At 42.2% G+C, this 16,236-nt stretch overlaps 2 protein-coding genes across 2 annotated transcripts in view; one reads left to right on the top strand and one right to left on the bottom strand.

The window, feature by feature from the left end:
• Window positions 1-16,236, bottom strand: part of samd13 (sterile alpha motif domain containing 13) — a 151,987-nt gene that overhangs the window by 80,495 nt on the left and 55,256 nt on the right.
• The window catches only part of dnase2b (deoxyribonuclease II beta), an 18,176-nt gene continuing 3,195 nt past the window's right edge, over window positions 1,256-16,236 (top strand). Inside the window, exons 1-2 of the mRNA XM_048602155.1 lie at window positions 1,256-1,932; window positions 7,156-7,317. Of these exons, the coding sequence (XP_048458112.1) occupies window positions 1,899-1,932; window positions 7,156-7,317 (196 nt within the window). The 5' untranslated portion in view covers window positions 1,256-1,898. The remainder of the gene's footprint in view (window positions 1,933-7,155; window positions 7,318-16,236) is intronic.

Here is a 16,236-nt window from a genome sequence, read left to right as displayed (position 1 = left end):
GTCAGCCTTCCTGCTCCTCTGATGCTGCTTGGCCTGCTGTGTTCATCCAGCTCTACACCTTGTTATCTCAGATTCTCCAGCATCTGCAGTTCCTACTATCTCTGACCAGAGGACTTTTGTGTTTAACACAACATCTTTGTTTTTCAGTTCTACCCTAGGAATGATTGCTAATGCAGTGTTTGCCATCTTTCTGATGTCTTTATGAACCTGTGTTACTATTTTCAATGAATAGTCATTCAGTGGGACTAAACTTGTGCGTTTCCGAAAACAGCTATGTTTTGTTGAAGCTTTCCATCTTACACTCATCAGGACAATTCGCAAGAACACCAATTCAAGAGGCAACCAACCAATTATACTGCATGAGAGGAGAGTGCTACTTTGTTGGCAAGTAGACTCTGATTGGTAGAGGCATTCTCATGGAGAATGCACCATTTAATGATGATTGATAGTTAACTGCAGTTATGTATTCTCTGCAGCAATGCCTTCAGCAAAGTCCAGTTGCCAAACAATCAGCTTGCTCTTCTCATGCAATATAAATGTTAACTTCCCCCTTGAAATGGTATTTCTTACAAATTGTGCCAACAAGTGCTAGAGAAAAATATACAACAAAATGAACCTTCTATGTGTTACTTTTAATAATTTATCTCAAGATGACTTTGTACCTTTTCTTTATTTAGATGCACACTTCTCAAAGCCATGGAGGCATAAGAATAGCATTAAAAGAAATAGGAGAAGATCTTTTAGCCCATCAAACCTGTTCTGCCATTCAATAAGATCAGACCTTTTCATGGTCAGATACAACTGAGTGGCTTGGTCAACAATTCACCAAGACTCCTTGGACAGCAACTTCCAAACCCGCAATCTGTACCATCTCGAAGAACAAGGGCCGGAAATACATGGCAACACCAACTATAATTCTGCTCCAAGAAAAATCCAGCCCTGACGTGGAATTTTATCTTCATTCCAATTGTATCATTGTTCCCTCACTGTCACTGGGTCAAAACCCTGGCACTCCTCCCCAAACAGCATTGTCAGTGTTCCTTCACCACATAACGTACAGTTCAAGATGGCTGCTCGCCTTCTCTAGGCACCTCCCCCAAGGAAATAGGAATGGGCAATAAATGTTGGCCAAGCCAGTGCCGCCCACACCCTGTGAATGGATTTAAAACCCATGGCTGATTTGATTGTGGCCTTAACATTACCTTACCAAGAGGTCATAGTTTTAAGATAAAGGGCTGGCAGATTTAAAGCAGAGATGAAGAGAAATTACTTCTCTCAATGGGTCATGAATCTGTGGAATTTACTCCCCCAAAGTGTGGTGGATGTTGGGACATTGAGAAAATTTAAGGAAGAGATTGGCAGATTTTTAACTAGTGACGGGTTGAAGGGTTACGGGGAGTAGGCAAGAAAGTAGAGTTGAGGCCGAGACAAGATGAGCCATGATTATATTAAATAGTGGAGTAGGTTCGAGGAGCTGAATGGCCTCGTCCTGCTCCTAGATCTTATTTACTTACATACTCACTCATGCAGAAACCCCCAACTCAAACGCCATGACTCGCTTGTAGATCAAAGCGCTGTCTACCTCTGCCTTTAATGAATGAACCAGGCTCCACTGCTTCCTGGGGTGGTTAATTCCAAAACTGAAGAAGCAATTCCAAAAATTCCTCTTCACTTCAATCTTCAATGGGAGTCCCCTTATTCTACCGTCTTATACAACAAATAGAAACACACCAACTATGCATCTTTATTTAGATTTATTTGTCACTTACGCACCTATTCTTTTCATCTTCATTTTACTTTGCCTGACTTTATGAACTATATATGTTTGCTTGTTATCTTCCCTCTGACAACAGGTCAACGACAGAGCATACGTTATCTACAATGATGCTGCCCCATTCATGCCTTATGACAAGGAGCATGGGCACACAAAAGGTGAGCAAATCTTATACAGTGTTGGCACAGAATCTTGGTCACATTAGAGAATCACAGAATTGTTATGGTACAGAAGGTGACCATTCAGCCCTTACACTGGTTCTATTCCTTAGGGCCAATCCAGCATTATGGGATTCTAGAACATAGCTTCAGAATGAGAACCAGACCATTCAGTAGAGATGTTAGGAAGCATCTCAACACACAAAGGGTGGTAGAGGTTTGGAACTCTCTTCCGCAAATTGCAGTGGATCCTGGATCTGTTGTTAATTTTAAATCTGAGATAGATAAACATTTGTTAAGCAAAGATATTGAGAGATATGGGCCGAAGGCAAATTTTTGGAGTTAGGTCACAGATCAGCCATGATCTCATTGAATGGTGGAACAGGTTTGAGGGGCTGAATGGCCTACTCCTGTTACTATGTTCCAGTCTGCTGCCTTTTCTCTATATCCCTGCATACTTCTTAGCAAATGACCATCTAATTCCAGCTTAAGTGCCTCAGTTGAACCTGCCTGCACCCACATTTCTAGGCAGTGTATTCCAGATCCTAACTACTCACTGTGCAGAAAAGTTTATTTCTCACATCGCCCTTGCTTCATTTGCACATCAGTTTAAATCTATGTCCCTGTTCTTTTGTGCCTTTATAAGTGGGATCAGTTTCTCTCTATCTAGTCTGTCCAGCTCCCTCATGATTTTGGAAACTTCTATCAAATCTCCCCTCAGCCTTATTCTCTCCAAAGAGAACAGCCCCAACTTCTTCAATCTATCCTCATCACTGACATTTACATTCCAGGAACCCTTCTTGTAAATTGCTTTTGCACTGTCTCCAACGCATTTGCATCTCTCATACGATGTGGCACAGTATCCCAACCGAGGTCCAATAAGTGTCTTGTACAAGTTCAATATCTGAAGGAGGATCACTGTCGACTCTTAATTTTTTTTAAAATTCTGCTTTGTCTCCACAGATCCTGCCAGACCTGTTGAGTTTCTCCAGCATTTCCTGATTTTGTTTCAGACCTCCAGCATCCACAGTTCATCATTTTATTCCAACATCCACCTGCCTGCCCTTGTACTCTACGTCCCTACAAATAAAGCCGAGGACACTGTCTGCTTTATTAACTGCTCTCTCCCCCTGTCTTGCCACCTCCAGTGAGCTGTGTACATGTATCCCCAGCTGCCTTTGCTCCTGCACCCCATTTAAAATAGTACCCCCTATTTTATATTGTCTTTCAATGTTCTTCCAACCTCACACTCCCTGTATTGAACCTTGTCTGGCACCTATCCACCCACTCCACCAACTTATCAATGTCCTTTTGGAGTTCCATGCTGTCATAGAGTCATAGAGCCATACAGCATGGAAACCGACCCTTAGGTCCAACTCATCCATGCTGACCAGATATCCTAAATTAATTTAGTCCCATTTGCCAGCATTTGGCCCATATCCCTCTAAACCCTTCTTATTCATACACCCATCCAGATGCCTTTTAAATGTTGTAATTATACCAGCCGCTATCACTTCCTCTGGCAGCTCGTTCCATACACACACCACCCTCTGCATGAAAAAACTGTTCCTCAGGTCCCTTTTAAATCTTTCTGCTCTCACCTTAAACCTATGCCCTCTATTTGGGGACTACCCTTGGTTATTCACCCTTTCCATGCTCCCCATGATTCTATAAACCTCTATAAATTCACCCCTCAGCCTCCGACACTCCAGGGAAAATAATCCCAGCCTATCCAACTTCTCCCCGTAGCTCAAACCCTCTGGTCCTGGCAACATCATTGTAAATCTTTTCTGCACCTCACTGTTCTCGTCACTGTTTACAATTCTTCTAAATTTAGTGTTTTCTGCAAACTTTCCAGATTAAATTTGAATGAAAGTGTGTCCATCCAGGTGTTGAATCCTGTCCATTTATATTTGTTGCTTGTGAGTTAGGAAGTCCATGATCTATTCAGGGGAACAAGATGCTTCGTCCTGTCTGCTGCAGTGTAATATTAAATTCCCCCCATTTGGGATGTTTTGTCTTTCTATCCCTGTGACAATGATATTGATTCCACGTAAAAGTGAAAAGGTTATCAATTTCCAGACAAATGATTAAATAGCCTCAGGGTCATGTCAATATTGAAAAGGCATCACATAAATGCTGATAGCTGATTATGGTTTACCATCAGTTAATATAGTAACAGCCTTATAAAAAGATTCATTATCCATCACCTCCCAAAATGGAGTCTTTTGGGAGGTGGATGGACAATGACCTTGGTGAAGTTAGCTATGAACTTACATCTCAGATCTGGTTACTAAACCCATATCGTCCGTCATTTATTTCCCTTCAATAGTAGGAGTCAGACATTTTCAGGTGTATTTTTGCCCAAATTTCTTGCCTCCTTTCCTGAAGGTCCTCAATGATGGGTGAGACACCCTATCAAGCTTTATGTTCATGGTCATCTTCACTTGTGTGAGCTCAGTCTGTAAGTGTTGGTGAGATTTTCTACTCAATGAACATTGGAACAAATCTGATTGCCTCCTTCCCCCAACATCAACTTTTCCAACTGGGGCAGGAATAATAGTTGCCTCACAGAGTCATACAGCATGGAAACAGACCCTTCGGTCCAACCAGTCCATGCTGACCATAATCCCAAACTAAACTAATCCCACCTGCCTGCTCCTGGCCCATCTCCCTCCAATCTTTCCTATTCATGTACTTATCTAAGTGTCTTTTAAATGTTGTAACTGTGCCCACATCCACCACTTCCTCTGGAAGTTCATTCCACCTGTGAACCACTCTCGGTAAAAAATTTGCCCCTTGTGTCTTTTTTAAATCTCTCTCCTCTCAGCTTAAAAATGTGCCCCCTGGTCTAGAAATATCCCATCCTTGGGAAAAGACCATTAACCCTATCTATACTCATCATGATTTTATAAACCTCTATAAGGTCACCTCTCAACCTCCTATGCTCCAGTGAAAGAAGTCCCAGCCTATCCAGCTTTTCCTTATAACTCAAACCTTCCATACCTGGCAATATCCTGGTAAATCTCTTCTGAACCCTCTTTAACTTAATAATATCCTTCCTACAACAAGGCAACCAGAAGTGGTCACAGTACTCCAGAAGAGGCCTCACCAATGTCCTGCATGACCTCAACATGATGTCCCAACTCCAATACTCAAGGTCTGAGCAATGAAAGAAAGGGTGCTAAATGCCTTCTTAACCCTCTGTTTACCTGTGACACAGACTTGCTGCCATCCCCATGACCCAGTGACACAGGGAAACAGAAAAAAGAGAGTTGCATTTATATAGTGCCTTTCATGACATCAGAATGCTCCAATGCCATTTACAGTCGATGGTGTGCATTTGAACTTTAGTCAATGTGATAATGTGGGAGTTAATTTGTGCACAGCAAACTGACTGGGAGCAGATAATCCAAATTAAGTGTTTATTCAGGAAAGGGCCAGGGTTCTAAGGAGAATTCTTCCTGCTCCGCTTCAAAGTAATGTTGACCAACATTTAATGTTCTTAAGGAGGGATGTAATTACATTGGAGGGAGTTCAGAGGAGGCTCGCTTGATTAATTCCAGAGATGAGGGGGTTTATCTTACGGAAAGACATTCAGCAGTTTAGGCCAAATACTCTCTGGAGTTTAGAAGAATGAGAGGAGATCTAATTGAGGTACGCAAGATGTAAAATGGGATTGACAAAGTAGACGTAGAGAGGATGTTTCCTCATGTGGGGCAATCTACACTAAGAGGTCATTAGAATGAGGAACAGCAGATTTAAACAGAGTTGAGGAGGAATTGCATTCCTCTAAGGGTCATGAATCTGTGGAATTCACTCCTCCAGAATGCAGTGGATGCTGGGACAGTGAGTCAATTTAAGGAGGAGGCAGACAGAGTTTTAATTAGTTAATGGGTTGAAGGGTTATGGAGAGCGGGCAGGAAAGAGTTGAGGCCTAGTTGAGATCAGCCATGATTGTATTGAATAGTAGAGCAGGCTCGAGGGGCTGAATGGCCTACTCCTGCTCCTCCAACGTTCTGGTGTTCATCTGAGAGAAAAGACTGAGGATCAGTTTATTGTATCTTTGAAATGGCACCACCTCCAGTAGTGCTGCATGCCTCCTGTGCTACAATATCGGACTACATCTTGCCTCTGGCAATGGGACCATGGACCCTCAATGCCTGGTTTCCTGGGATTGCAGGACTGACGTATGAAGCGAGACCAGATTGGTTAGGAGTATATTGGAGAAAATTACTGCAGATGCTGGAATCTGTACTGAAAACAAAAAATGCTGGAGATCACAGTGGGTCAATCAGCATCCAAGGAGAGAGAGCAAGCTTAATGTTTCGAGTCTAGATGACTCTTCATCAGAGTTGAAACGTTAGCTTGCTCTCTCTCTATGGATGCTGACTGACCCGCTGTGATCCCCAGCATTTTACGTTTTTTGTTAGGACTATATTCATTGGAGTTTAGAAGAACAAGGGGGATCTCACAGAAACCTATAAAATTCTAACACAACTGGACAGGGTTAACACAGGAATGATATTTCCAACCCCCAGGAGTCCACAACCAGGGGTCACAGTCTAAGGATACAGGGTCAGCCATTTTGGAGTGAGACAAGGAGAGGTGTCTTCACCCAGACAGGAGGTGAGCCTGTGGAATTCTCTGCCACAGAAAGCACCTGAGGTGTGTCTTGATTCAATTTCCTGGATCATCTGTTTTTTAGTTATAAAAAAGTTTGAGATGGAGAAAAGTTTGGCTGTTAAACATTGCCCAATTTAGAACAAGGAGATTCTCTACTTTCCGAATGGCTTGGAAAGGCAGTGCACTAGGAGGGGACATCATCGGTGGTCGGTGTCTTCAACCAGAATCTGGGAAGCTGCCTTCCCCTACTTGGAGCGCAAGTCTGTGATATCCCTGATCGGAGTTGAGCAGGACTCTCTAAAGGTTCTGCCTACTTATGGTCCCACTAATCTCTGTATCTGAATCCCGAGTATTCAGTATTGTTGCTTAATATCTGCACTGGTAGCACAAACAATGAACAATATCTTATATGAAGAAAACAAAGAAATGCAGATGCTGGAGATCTGAAACAAGAAATTGCGAGAGAAACTCAGTAGGTTTGGCGGCATCTGTGGAGAGGAAGCAGAGTTAATGTTAATTAGAACGATATAGTGTCCTTCCTGATACTTAATAGTTATAGGGTTTGTTACTTTCTTCCTTTTTCTTATCTCATTTCAGGGATTCTGCTGTTTGACCAATCCCAGGGGTTCTGGCTGAGTCACAGTGTTCCACATTTCCCACCCTTTGCCAACATGCAATATTCCTGGCCTTCCTCTGCAAAGAGGTTTGGACAGATGCTTTTCTGTTTCACCTACAAATACAAACAAGTGCTGGAAATTGGTAAGGAGTGATTCTGGTACGTTCCAGGGTGAGGTCGGTAACATGCTGTTGGATGTGATGGCATGTTAACCAGCGTGCTGCCAAGTGAAGCATTGGATTGTGACAGCCTCTGGAGATGGAGATTGGGATGGGAGCTAGCAGTCAGGAGTTGGGGGGGGTGTGGGTCGGGGGTCAGGGGTCACGAGGGGCATGGTTTAAATGTCAGCACGCAGTGTCAGGTGCAATACCTGCCTACCGTGACCCCTCACTTGGGAGAGGTGGTGGTGTAGTGATAATGTCGCTGGGCTAGCAATCCAGAATTCCAGGCAAGTGTTGTGGAGATGTGAGTTCAAATCCTCATCGTGGCAGATAGTGAGATTTGAATTCAATAAAACAATCTGGAATAGAGAACATGGTGACTGTGCAACCACTGTCAATGGTAAGTTTTAAAAAATCAACAAAGATCTGGCTCACTGATGCCCCATAGAGAAGGAAATCTGTTGTCCTTATATGGCTGCGCCAATGTGGTTGACTCTTAACAGCACTATGGGGCAATAAGTATTGGCTTAGGCAACCATGTGCCCATTGTGGTCATACAACATATTCACACCCCCCCTCCCCACCCCCACCGCCAGGGCCATGACAACGAGAAGCCCACATCCTCTTTAAGGATTCCTTCATTGGACTTAAAACATTTCCTCCTTCCCCCTGCAGCCCCCTCCTCTATTGGTGACCCAGTCATTCTGATGCATTGCTAATTGGGCCAGGGACACTGAGAAGTGGGTCACTATTTTCAAATGGAGCCTTTGGATTGGCTGCTGCTATATAAGGCAATGCCATGTTTTGCCTGCCATGTTTGGGGATGTTCAAGGTTCAAGAAAGATTCATTCAAGTGGTACCAGAGCTGAAATGTTGTACTAATCTGGCAAAGTTTGAATTCACGGGAGCACTTTTCTCAAGAAAGTAGAAGATTGAGGGATGACCTCACAGAGGTCGTCAAGACTATGAAAGGGCTTGCTGGGGGCAGTCATACAGGAAACGTTTCCTGTTTGGCCACCACCAGGATGAGGAGCCATCAGCATGAGACAATCACTAATAAAGACAATGGGAACTTCAGAAGAAAGGCCTTTACCCAAAAAGTGGTGAGGATAGAAAGTCATCAATACAGGAGGTGAATGGTATAGATATATTTAAGGAGTGAAAGAAATACTTTGATGGAGTTAGATAACGTGAAATATTAAGAGGGTTTTCTGGAGCACAGATATATACATAGACATGTTCAGTGGAATGTCGTGTTTCTGCTGTGACTTTATAAAGCAATGAAACTGACTGTATACTGACTACTATATTGTATATGAACTGATTAAGAAACTAGAGATTTGTGAACACAGCACAGTCAACACACAAGCCAACCTTCCATCCATTGATTCCATCTATACTTCCTCAGAAAGGCAGCCAACATAATCAAAGACCCCTCCCACCCTGGTTATAATCTCTTCCAACCCTTCCATCAGGCAGAAGATATAAAAGATTAAACACATGGACCAATAGATTCAAGAACAGCTTCTTCCCTGTTGTTGTTAGACTTCTGAATGGACCTCTCAAATTTTAAATTTAATGTTGATCTTGCTATGTGTGCAGCCGTAACATTGCATACCTCACTCTGTTATATGACCCAAATGCACTTTGAATGGTATGATTTAGTTGTGCTACACGCAAAACAGAACTTTTTACAGTACCTAGGTACGTGTGACAATAGTAAAGCCAATCAAATCAGTATACCCTCATCCCTGTGATTCTGATCGACATGGTCTCTAACACCTTTGGTAAAAATCATGGAGATGCTGAGTGGCTTTAACCGTCGGGGTTGAGATTAGTAGCAAACTTATTAACTTATCTTCATGAAATTCCTCTCCATGCTAAATGAACACCATGACAACCAAAAACAAGTTGACAAATGTGTTAAATACAGATCCTGGAGGAATTTCTTACTGGCATGTTCATCACAGATACCACAGAGAACAATGATAATTGAGGTGCTTATATATTTCTGGCTTCGTTGAAATTCTTGGCACTGGTTGCAGTCTGTGTCTGTGCTTGTTGCTTAAGTGATTGAGAATGAAAAGATTGACACATCGCTTTCTCATTGAGACAGAAGCATGCATGCTAGTTACTGAGTAGAGAGCTTTCTGAATGCTTTGGGGTTGACACTCGTACATATTTATTTGCCATATCTTAAACAACTATTCCCTGACGTACCAAATGCGGTTGTAGTGACCTATCAAAATGAAAGAGAATCTTGCAACATCGCACAAAAATAAAACAGCAATGCCAAAGATGTTATTTAAGGCTGCAAATAAAAACAGTAAATTCAATAGCTTGAAGAGCGAGTTTAACAAAAGAAGGACTTTTGAGCAATTTTAAGGCTTTTGGAACATCCATGTACTGAGGGTTTAAATCACGATTTCTGTGGGTAGATTTACTAAGGCTGCAGTCAAAGACCTTTATTTAAAACTTTGTGTAAGAGCATGTGCCTTGTAGCAGGAAAGCATCCATTTTGCCTGGAAAGAAGAGGGAAAACTTGTTTGCAAAAGGCAGGAAAAGCCTCCAGAAGGTGGAAACCATCACTTTGGCCATAACAAAAGGTCAAAAGGTTCCCAGCAAGCAAAATAGAAATACATAGGCCATTTACTACAACTTGAAACTTGAAACAAGTAACACAATTCAGTTTTGCTACTTAACGGTGGAAGTGGTTGAGGCGCGTACATTAACAACATTTAAAAGGCATTTGGACAAATACATGGATAGGAAAGGTTTAGAAGGATGTGGGCTAAGTGCAGGGAAATGGGGTTAGTGTGGTTGGACATTTTGGTCAGCATGGACCCATTTGGGCCGAAGGGCCTGTCTCCAAGCAGTAGGACTCTATAACTTTATGACTCTATAACATACGTTAAAGCTTTGTTTGAAGAATTTTAAACAATATTGCTCCAGAATCGAATTAAAAATTTTGAATAAAGAGGTAGAAGTTTGAATACGCTTTAAGCTAACATATTTTAAAACAACAATGATTTAGTGACCATAAGATATAGGTGCAGAATTAGGTCACACGGACCATTGATTCTGCTCTGCCATTCAATCATCCTTTTTTTATTCATTCACGGGATGAAGGTGTCGCTGGATGGGCAGCATTTATTGCCCATCCCTAATTGCCCAGAGGGCAGTTCAGAGTCAACCCCATTGCTGTGGGTCTGGAGTCACATGTAGGCCAGACCAGGTAAGTATGGCAGTTTCCTTCCCTAAAGGGCATTAGTGAACCACGTGGATTTTTCCCGACCATCGACAATGGATTCATGGTCATCATTAGATCCTTAATTCCAGATATTTTTATTGAATTCAAATTCCACCATCTGCTGTGGCAGGATTCAAACCTGGGTCCCCAGAACATTATCTGGGTCTCTGGATTAACAGTCCAGCGATAATACCACGAGGCCACTGGGGCCCCATATAGCCAGCCAATCATGGCTGACATATTTCTGAACCCCATCCTCCTTCTCAGTTTAACCTTTGATCCCATGAATAAACATAGCCTATCTATCTCTGTCTTAAATACACTCAACAACCTGGCCTCCACAGCCTTCCGTGGCCATGAATTCAACAGATTCATTGTTACCCTCTGACTAAAGAAATTCCTCCTCATCTTAGCAGATGACAAACACATTGAGATGCTGTGGAATTAAACAGTTTAAAAGGAACAGGAAAAAATGAACACATTCAGAATAAATCGAAGTTGAAATGCTACTTCCAATAAATCTACTTTCAGAGTTAGACCAAACAGGGCACAGGATTGGACATCTTGAAGAAGACAATTCTCAACATACAGAATTGCTTCAAAAATAAATACTAAGTCTGAAGGTGAACAAATTAATACACTATTGTATTCAATTAATCGGATATCAAGTTATGATATCAAGTGTCAAAAATCACAAAAATATCAAAGGAAATACAGACACTTTTGATGAGATTTGAAAAGGCTTTGATGATTACTTCAATTTGAGAACAAATATAATTATTGAATGAATAAAATCTAACAGAAGAGTTCTGGTTCAAGGAGAATCTGTGAGCTATTTCATTGATGATCCCCACATACCAGTGAAAAACTGTGACGATGGAGCTTTGAAATCAGAACTCATAATGACATAGAATTGCTGTTGGAATTATTAAATAGCCTCTTCCAGATTTCTTACCGTCTAAAGATTTATCTTCGGAGAAAGCTATTCCAACTCTGCTGGATGCAGAAAGTAGAAAGACTCACAGACAGATCCTGAGAAGAAAAGGATAGTCCTACCTCAAGAAAGCAACTGAACTTATATTCACTCTCTAAGGAGGCATGTGAAAAGCCAACACAGAGAGTAAGCCAAAAGATGTGAAGAATCAGTGACCAGACTGTGCAGAAACAAAGCACGCCATGTCAAAACAATGCTACTTATGTACAGCTATAGGTCACTTCCATCGCACAGTTCCAAAATACTGAAGGGTATGACACATGTAGAGAGGTCAATACTGTGGAAGAACCTCTAATAGAAAAAGTACCCATACTGTTTCAACTGAGTCAAATTTTACAGAGCTTATTTACATCAATGGGTGAATTCTTAATTATTAATATTCTTAATTCTTAATAATCCCCGTTTGATAGATGGATGAGTATCACTCTCTTGTCAGACCAGGCATTATGACTGAAGAACCTACAAAGCTAATACTGATGGACAAGATGGACCAATTCCCAAGATTAAAAGTATGTTACAATTTAACAAAAACCAAAAGAACTGTGGATGCTGTAAATCAGGAACAAAAACATAAGTTGCTGGAAAAGCTAAGCAGGTATGCGCAGCATCTGTGAAGGAAAAAACAGAGTTAACGTTTTGGGACCGGTGACCCTTCCTTAGAACTGTTTTTTGCCTTCACAGACGCTGCCAGACCTGCTGAGCTTTCCCAGCAACTTCTGTTTTTGTTACAATTTTAACACTGCAACACCAACAATATTTGGCAGTTGAAAGTGTGTACAAGATTCATTTTCAATGAGCATCACCTACTGGTCTCAATATCCCTGTGGTGGCAGAAGGAGTTTGACTGGAGCCTAAGGGAACAATTGGTTCAGAAGTAAGACATCGTTGGCCAACTGGTCAGCAACAACATTTCATTGGGCTTCCTAGATTCGTGGTGAAACCCAAAACCAAGAAAGAATCTAATGAGGTGACCTATGTTTGCAAAGGAGAATTATTTCAGGAGTTGAATGGCCTACTCCTCTTCCTATTTCTATGGTCCAAGTCTTTGTGTATATTTAGGGCTAACATAGATTCTTGATCAGTTGGGGAGTTAAGGGTTACGGGGAAAGGGCAGGTAAATGGAGGTGAGGAATGTTGGATCAGCTATGTTCCGATTGAATGGCGGAGAAGACTCAAGGTGCCAGATGATCTACTCCAGTTCCTATTTAGAGTCATAGAATCATACAGCAGGGAAACAGACCCTTCAGTCCAACTTGACCTTGCTGACCAGGCATCCTAAACTGAACTAGTCCCATTTACCTGCACTTGGCCCACATCCTTCTAAACCTTTCCTATTCATGTACCTGTTCAAATGTCTTTTAAAAGCTGTAATTGTACCGGCCTCCACCCCTTCCTCTGGCAATTCATTCCATATATTAAACATCCTCTATGTGAAAACGTTGCTCCTCAGGTCCCTTTTAAATCTTTCCCCTCTCAACTCAAACCTGTGCCCTCTGGTTTTGGACTCCCCTACCTTGGGGAAAAGACCTTGCTAATCACCTTGTCCATGCACCTCATGATTTTATAAACCTCTATAAGGCCACCCCTCAGCCTCCGACGCTACAATAGAAAAACATCCCAGCCTATATAGCCTCTCCAGTCCCGGCAAAATCCTGGTAATTTTTTTCTGTACCCTTTCTAGTTTAACAACATCCTTCCTTATTTCTCTGCCCTGCATTCCGTGGTTATCCCGACTACAGGAAGGAGGTCACGGATCTTACGGGATGGGTGGAAATATTTTCCATCCTTCTCACCACTGAAGAACATTCCAATTCAGAATGTCTCTCAAAGCAGAATGGGTCAATGCCAATGATGGAGGTGGTTTGGAATGAGAAGCAACATGGCTGAGGATGTGAAAATGTCTCACTCTCTGAGACAGTTGTCTGTGGAGGGTGAATGAAGACTTTGAAACCAATCGACACCCAATTGAAGTAGATCACTGACATACTTAACTCTGATGTATGAGGAGGTTGAAAGTGTAGAGTTGTGAGGTAGAGGTGAACTGTATATGACTCCATGCCAGCCAGACCAACATTCTCAGGGGCACCCTCAAAAAGAAGATGCTGCCTGGCCCAGAAATCCAACAAAGAAGGAAGCACTTACTGCTGCTTCCCTGATGGACATTTCTGAGAATAAAACTCCTTCAGACGATGTTATGGAGCAATTACCTGAGTCAGTAGTGAGGTGTTCACCTGCAAAGGAAATTTCTGGAGCTTCTGGAATTCCCTCCCTAAATCTCTCTGTTTGTCGACCTCACTCACCTGCTTTAAAATGTCAGAAATTAGGATCTCCTTTATTTAGTTCAAAATCAAAGCTGCTGGAAAAGCTCAGCAGGTCTAGCAGCATCTATGAAGGAAAAAACAGAGTTAACGTTTCAGGTCCAGTGACCCTTCCTCAGAACTGAAAGGTCACCAGACCCGAAACGTTAACTCTGTTTTTTCCTTCACAGATGCTGCCAGACCTGCTGAGCTTTTCCAGGAACTTCTGTTTTTGTTCCTGATTTACAGCATCTGCAGTTCGTTTGGTTTTTATCCCCTTTACTTGGTTTGATTTATCGTTGTCACATGTACCTAAGTACAATGAAAAGTGTTGTTTTGCGAGCAGTACAGGCAGATCATAGCAAACAAGGACATACAGATTATAGAGTGCTTAGACAGAGTGAGGCATACAAACTTACGGCTGCACAGGAGGTACATAAAATCAAGGTCAACATTGGATTTGAAATTATAGAGGTCTGTTTAGCAGACTTATAACAGCAGGAAAGAAGCTGTTCTTGAACCTGTCGGTGCGTGTATTTAAGCTTCTATATCTTCTGCCTGATGGAAGAGGTTGTGACAGCATAATTGGGGTGGATGAGGTCTTTTATGATAAATCTGTGTTCTTTTAATTCTCCATATTTAACGTTGCCAGAGTAGCAGGAAACCTCATCTAAGTATGTTGGAGTACTAGCTAGCTTCGTACAAGTATAAACAAAAGATTTACCAGGTGCCACACTCCCCTGATAATGAATGCAGTGTTTGGGAAAATAAGAAGCTTTTGCTTTTGGAAGGAATGAAAACCAATCTGGAGATGAGCAAGTGATCACCCTGGCACCATGAGTAGCTGCCCATGGGTCATTGGCCGAGTGTGTTTAGACAGAGCTGAAATGGACAACTCCAAAACAACATATGTCAACACAGATAAGTGGAGAGAGAGAGAGAGAGAAAAGATCCACAATCTGAGCACCATGAGCCACCTTCTGAAACAGAAACATAGAAATTAGCAGCAGGAGGAGGCCATTCAGCCCTTCAAGCCTGCTCCACCATTCAACATGATCATGGCTGATCATTCCCTGTTCCCATTTTCTGACCATACACTTTGATCCCTTTAGCTCTAACTCCTTCTTGAAAATATTCAGTGTTTTAGCCTCAACCACTTTCTGCAGTAGAGAATTCCACAGTTTCTCCAGTCTCTGGGTGAAGACATTTCTCCTCATCTCAGTCTTAAATGGCCTGCCCCCTAATCCTTAGACTGTGACCTCTGGGAGAAAACCAGGACTTCTCCCCAGAGACAACAAGGCGTAGAGCTGGATGAACACAGCAGGCCAAGCAGCATCCTGCTCCTATGATGCTGCTTGGCTTGCTGTGTTCATCCAGCTCTACGCCTTGTTATCTCAGATTCTCCAGCATCTGCAGTTCCTACTATCTCTTCTCCTATGTCAGCCCAACAGAAGAACAAGGACTGTTGCTACAAAAGACTGTAAGACATTAGGGACAAACACTCCACCTTCCAAAACCACCAGCTCTGCTTCTCCATTCAACAAAACGTCATTCAGATGGATAAAGTGATCTCCGTTATGGGTCATAGTTTCTTCCTGTGTCGAATTGAATTTCTTAACAGATTTAATAAATTTTATAGAAATTGCACATAAATGGTTGGCTGCCTATATTCGGTAACTGCGATCACGAGCCCATCCCTCCCAATAAAATCAACAAAGACTCTCTTTAAAACCAACATTTTCCTCAAGCATTTAGTCTTCTGACCTAATATCTCTTTAAGTGGCTAAATGTCATACATTAATACGTGCAAAATATTGTAAGTATTGGAAATACGAAACAAAAACAGGGAGTGCTACAGAAACTCAACAGGTCCGGGAGCATCTCTGGAGAGAGAAAGCAGAGTTAACGATTCAAGTCCAGTCACCCTGAGGGTCACTGAACCTGAAATGTTAATTCTGTTTCTCTCTTCACAGATGCTGCCAGACCTGCTGAGTTTCTCCAACACTCTCTGATTTTTTATTTTGTTTCAGTGTCATACTGATGCTAAAGACGCTATTGAAATGCACATTACTGTTTTTGTAGCAGTGCACGATCTTCACCTCTGAGCCAGTGGAGGATATAGTTCGTCTTGTGAGCTGACAGACAAGGGGAGATAGTAGGAACTGCAGATGCTGGAGAATCCGCGACAACAAGGTGCAGGGCTGGATGAACACAGCAGGCCAAGCAGCATCATAGGAGCAGAGAGGCTGACGTTTCGGGCCTAGACCCTTCATCAGAAAAGTGTCTGGGATTCTGTTCACTATGAGAGCTGGTTCTGAGGGAGCTGGATCAGTGTCAAGAACTCTCCACGTGTAAATAAA

The sequence above is a fragment of the Rhincodon typus genome, chromosome 10, assembly GCF_021869965.1.
Source record: "Rhincodon typus isolate 14 chromosome 10, sRhiTyp1.1, whole genome shotgun sequence".
Taxonomy (NCBI): Eukaryota; Metazoa; Chordata; class Chondrichthyes; order Orectolobiformes; family Rhincodontidae; genus Rhincodon; species Rhincodon typus.
This window is presented reverse-complemented; position numbering and strand designations above follow the sequence as displayed.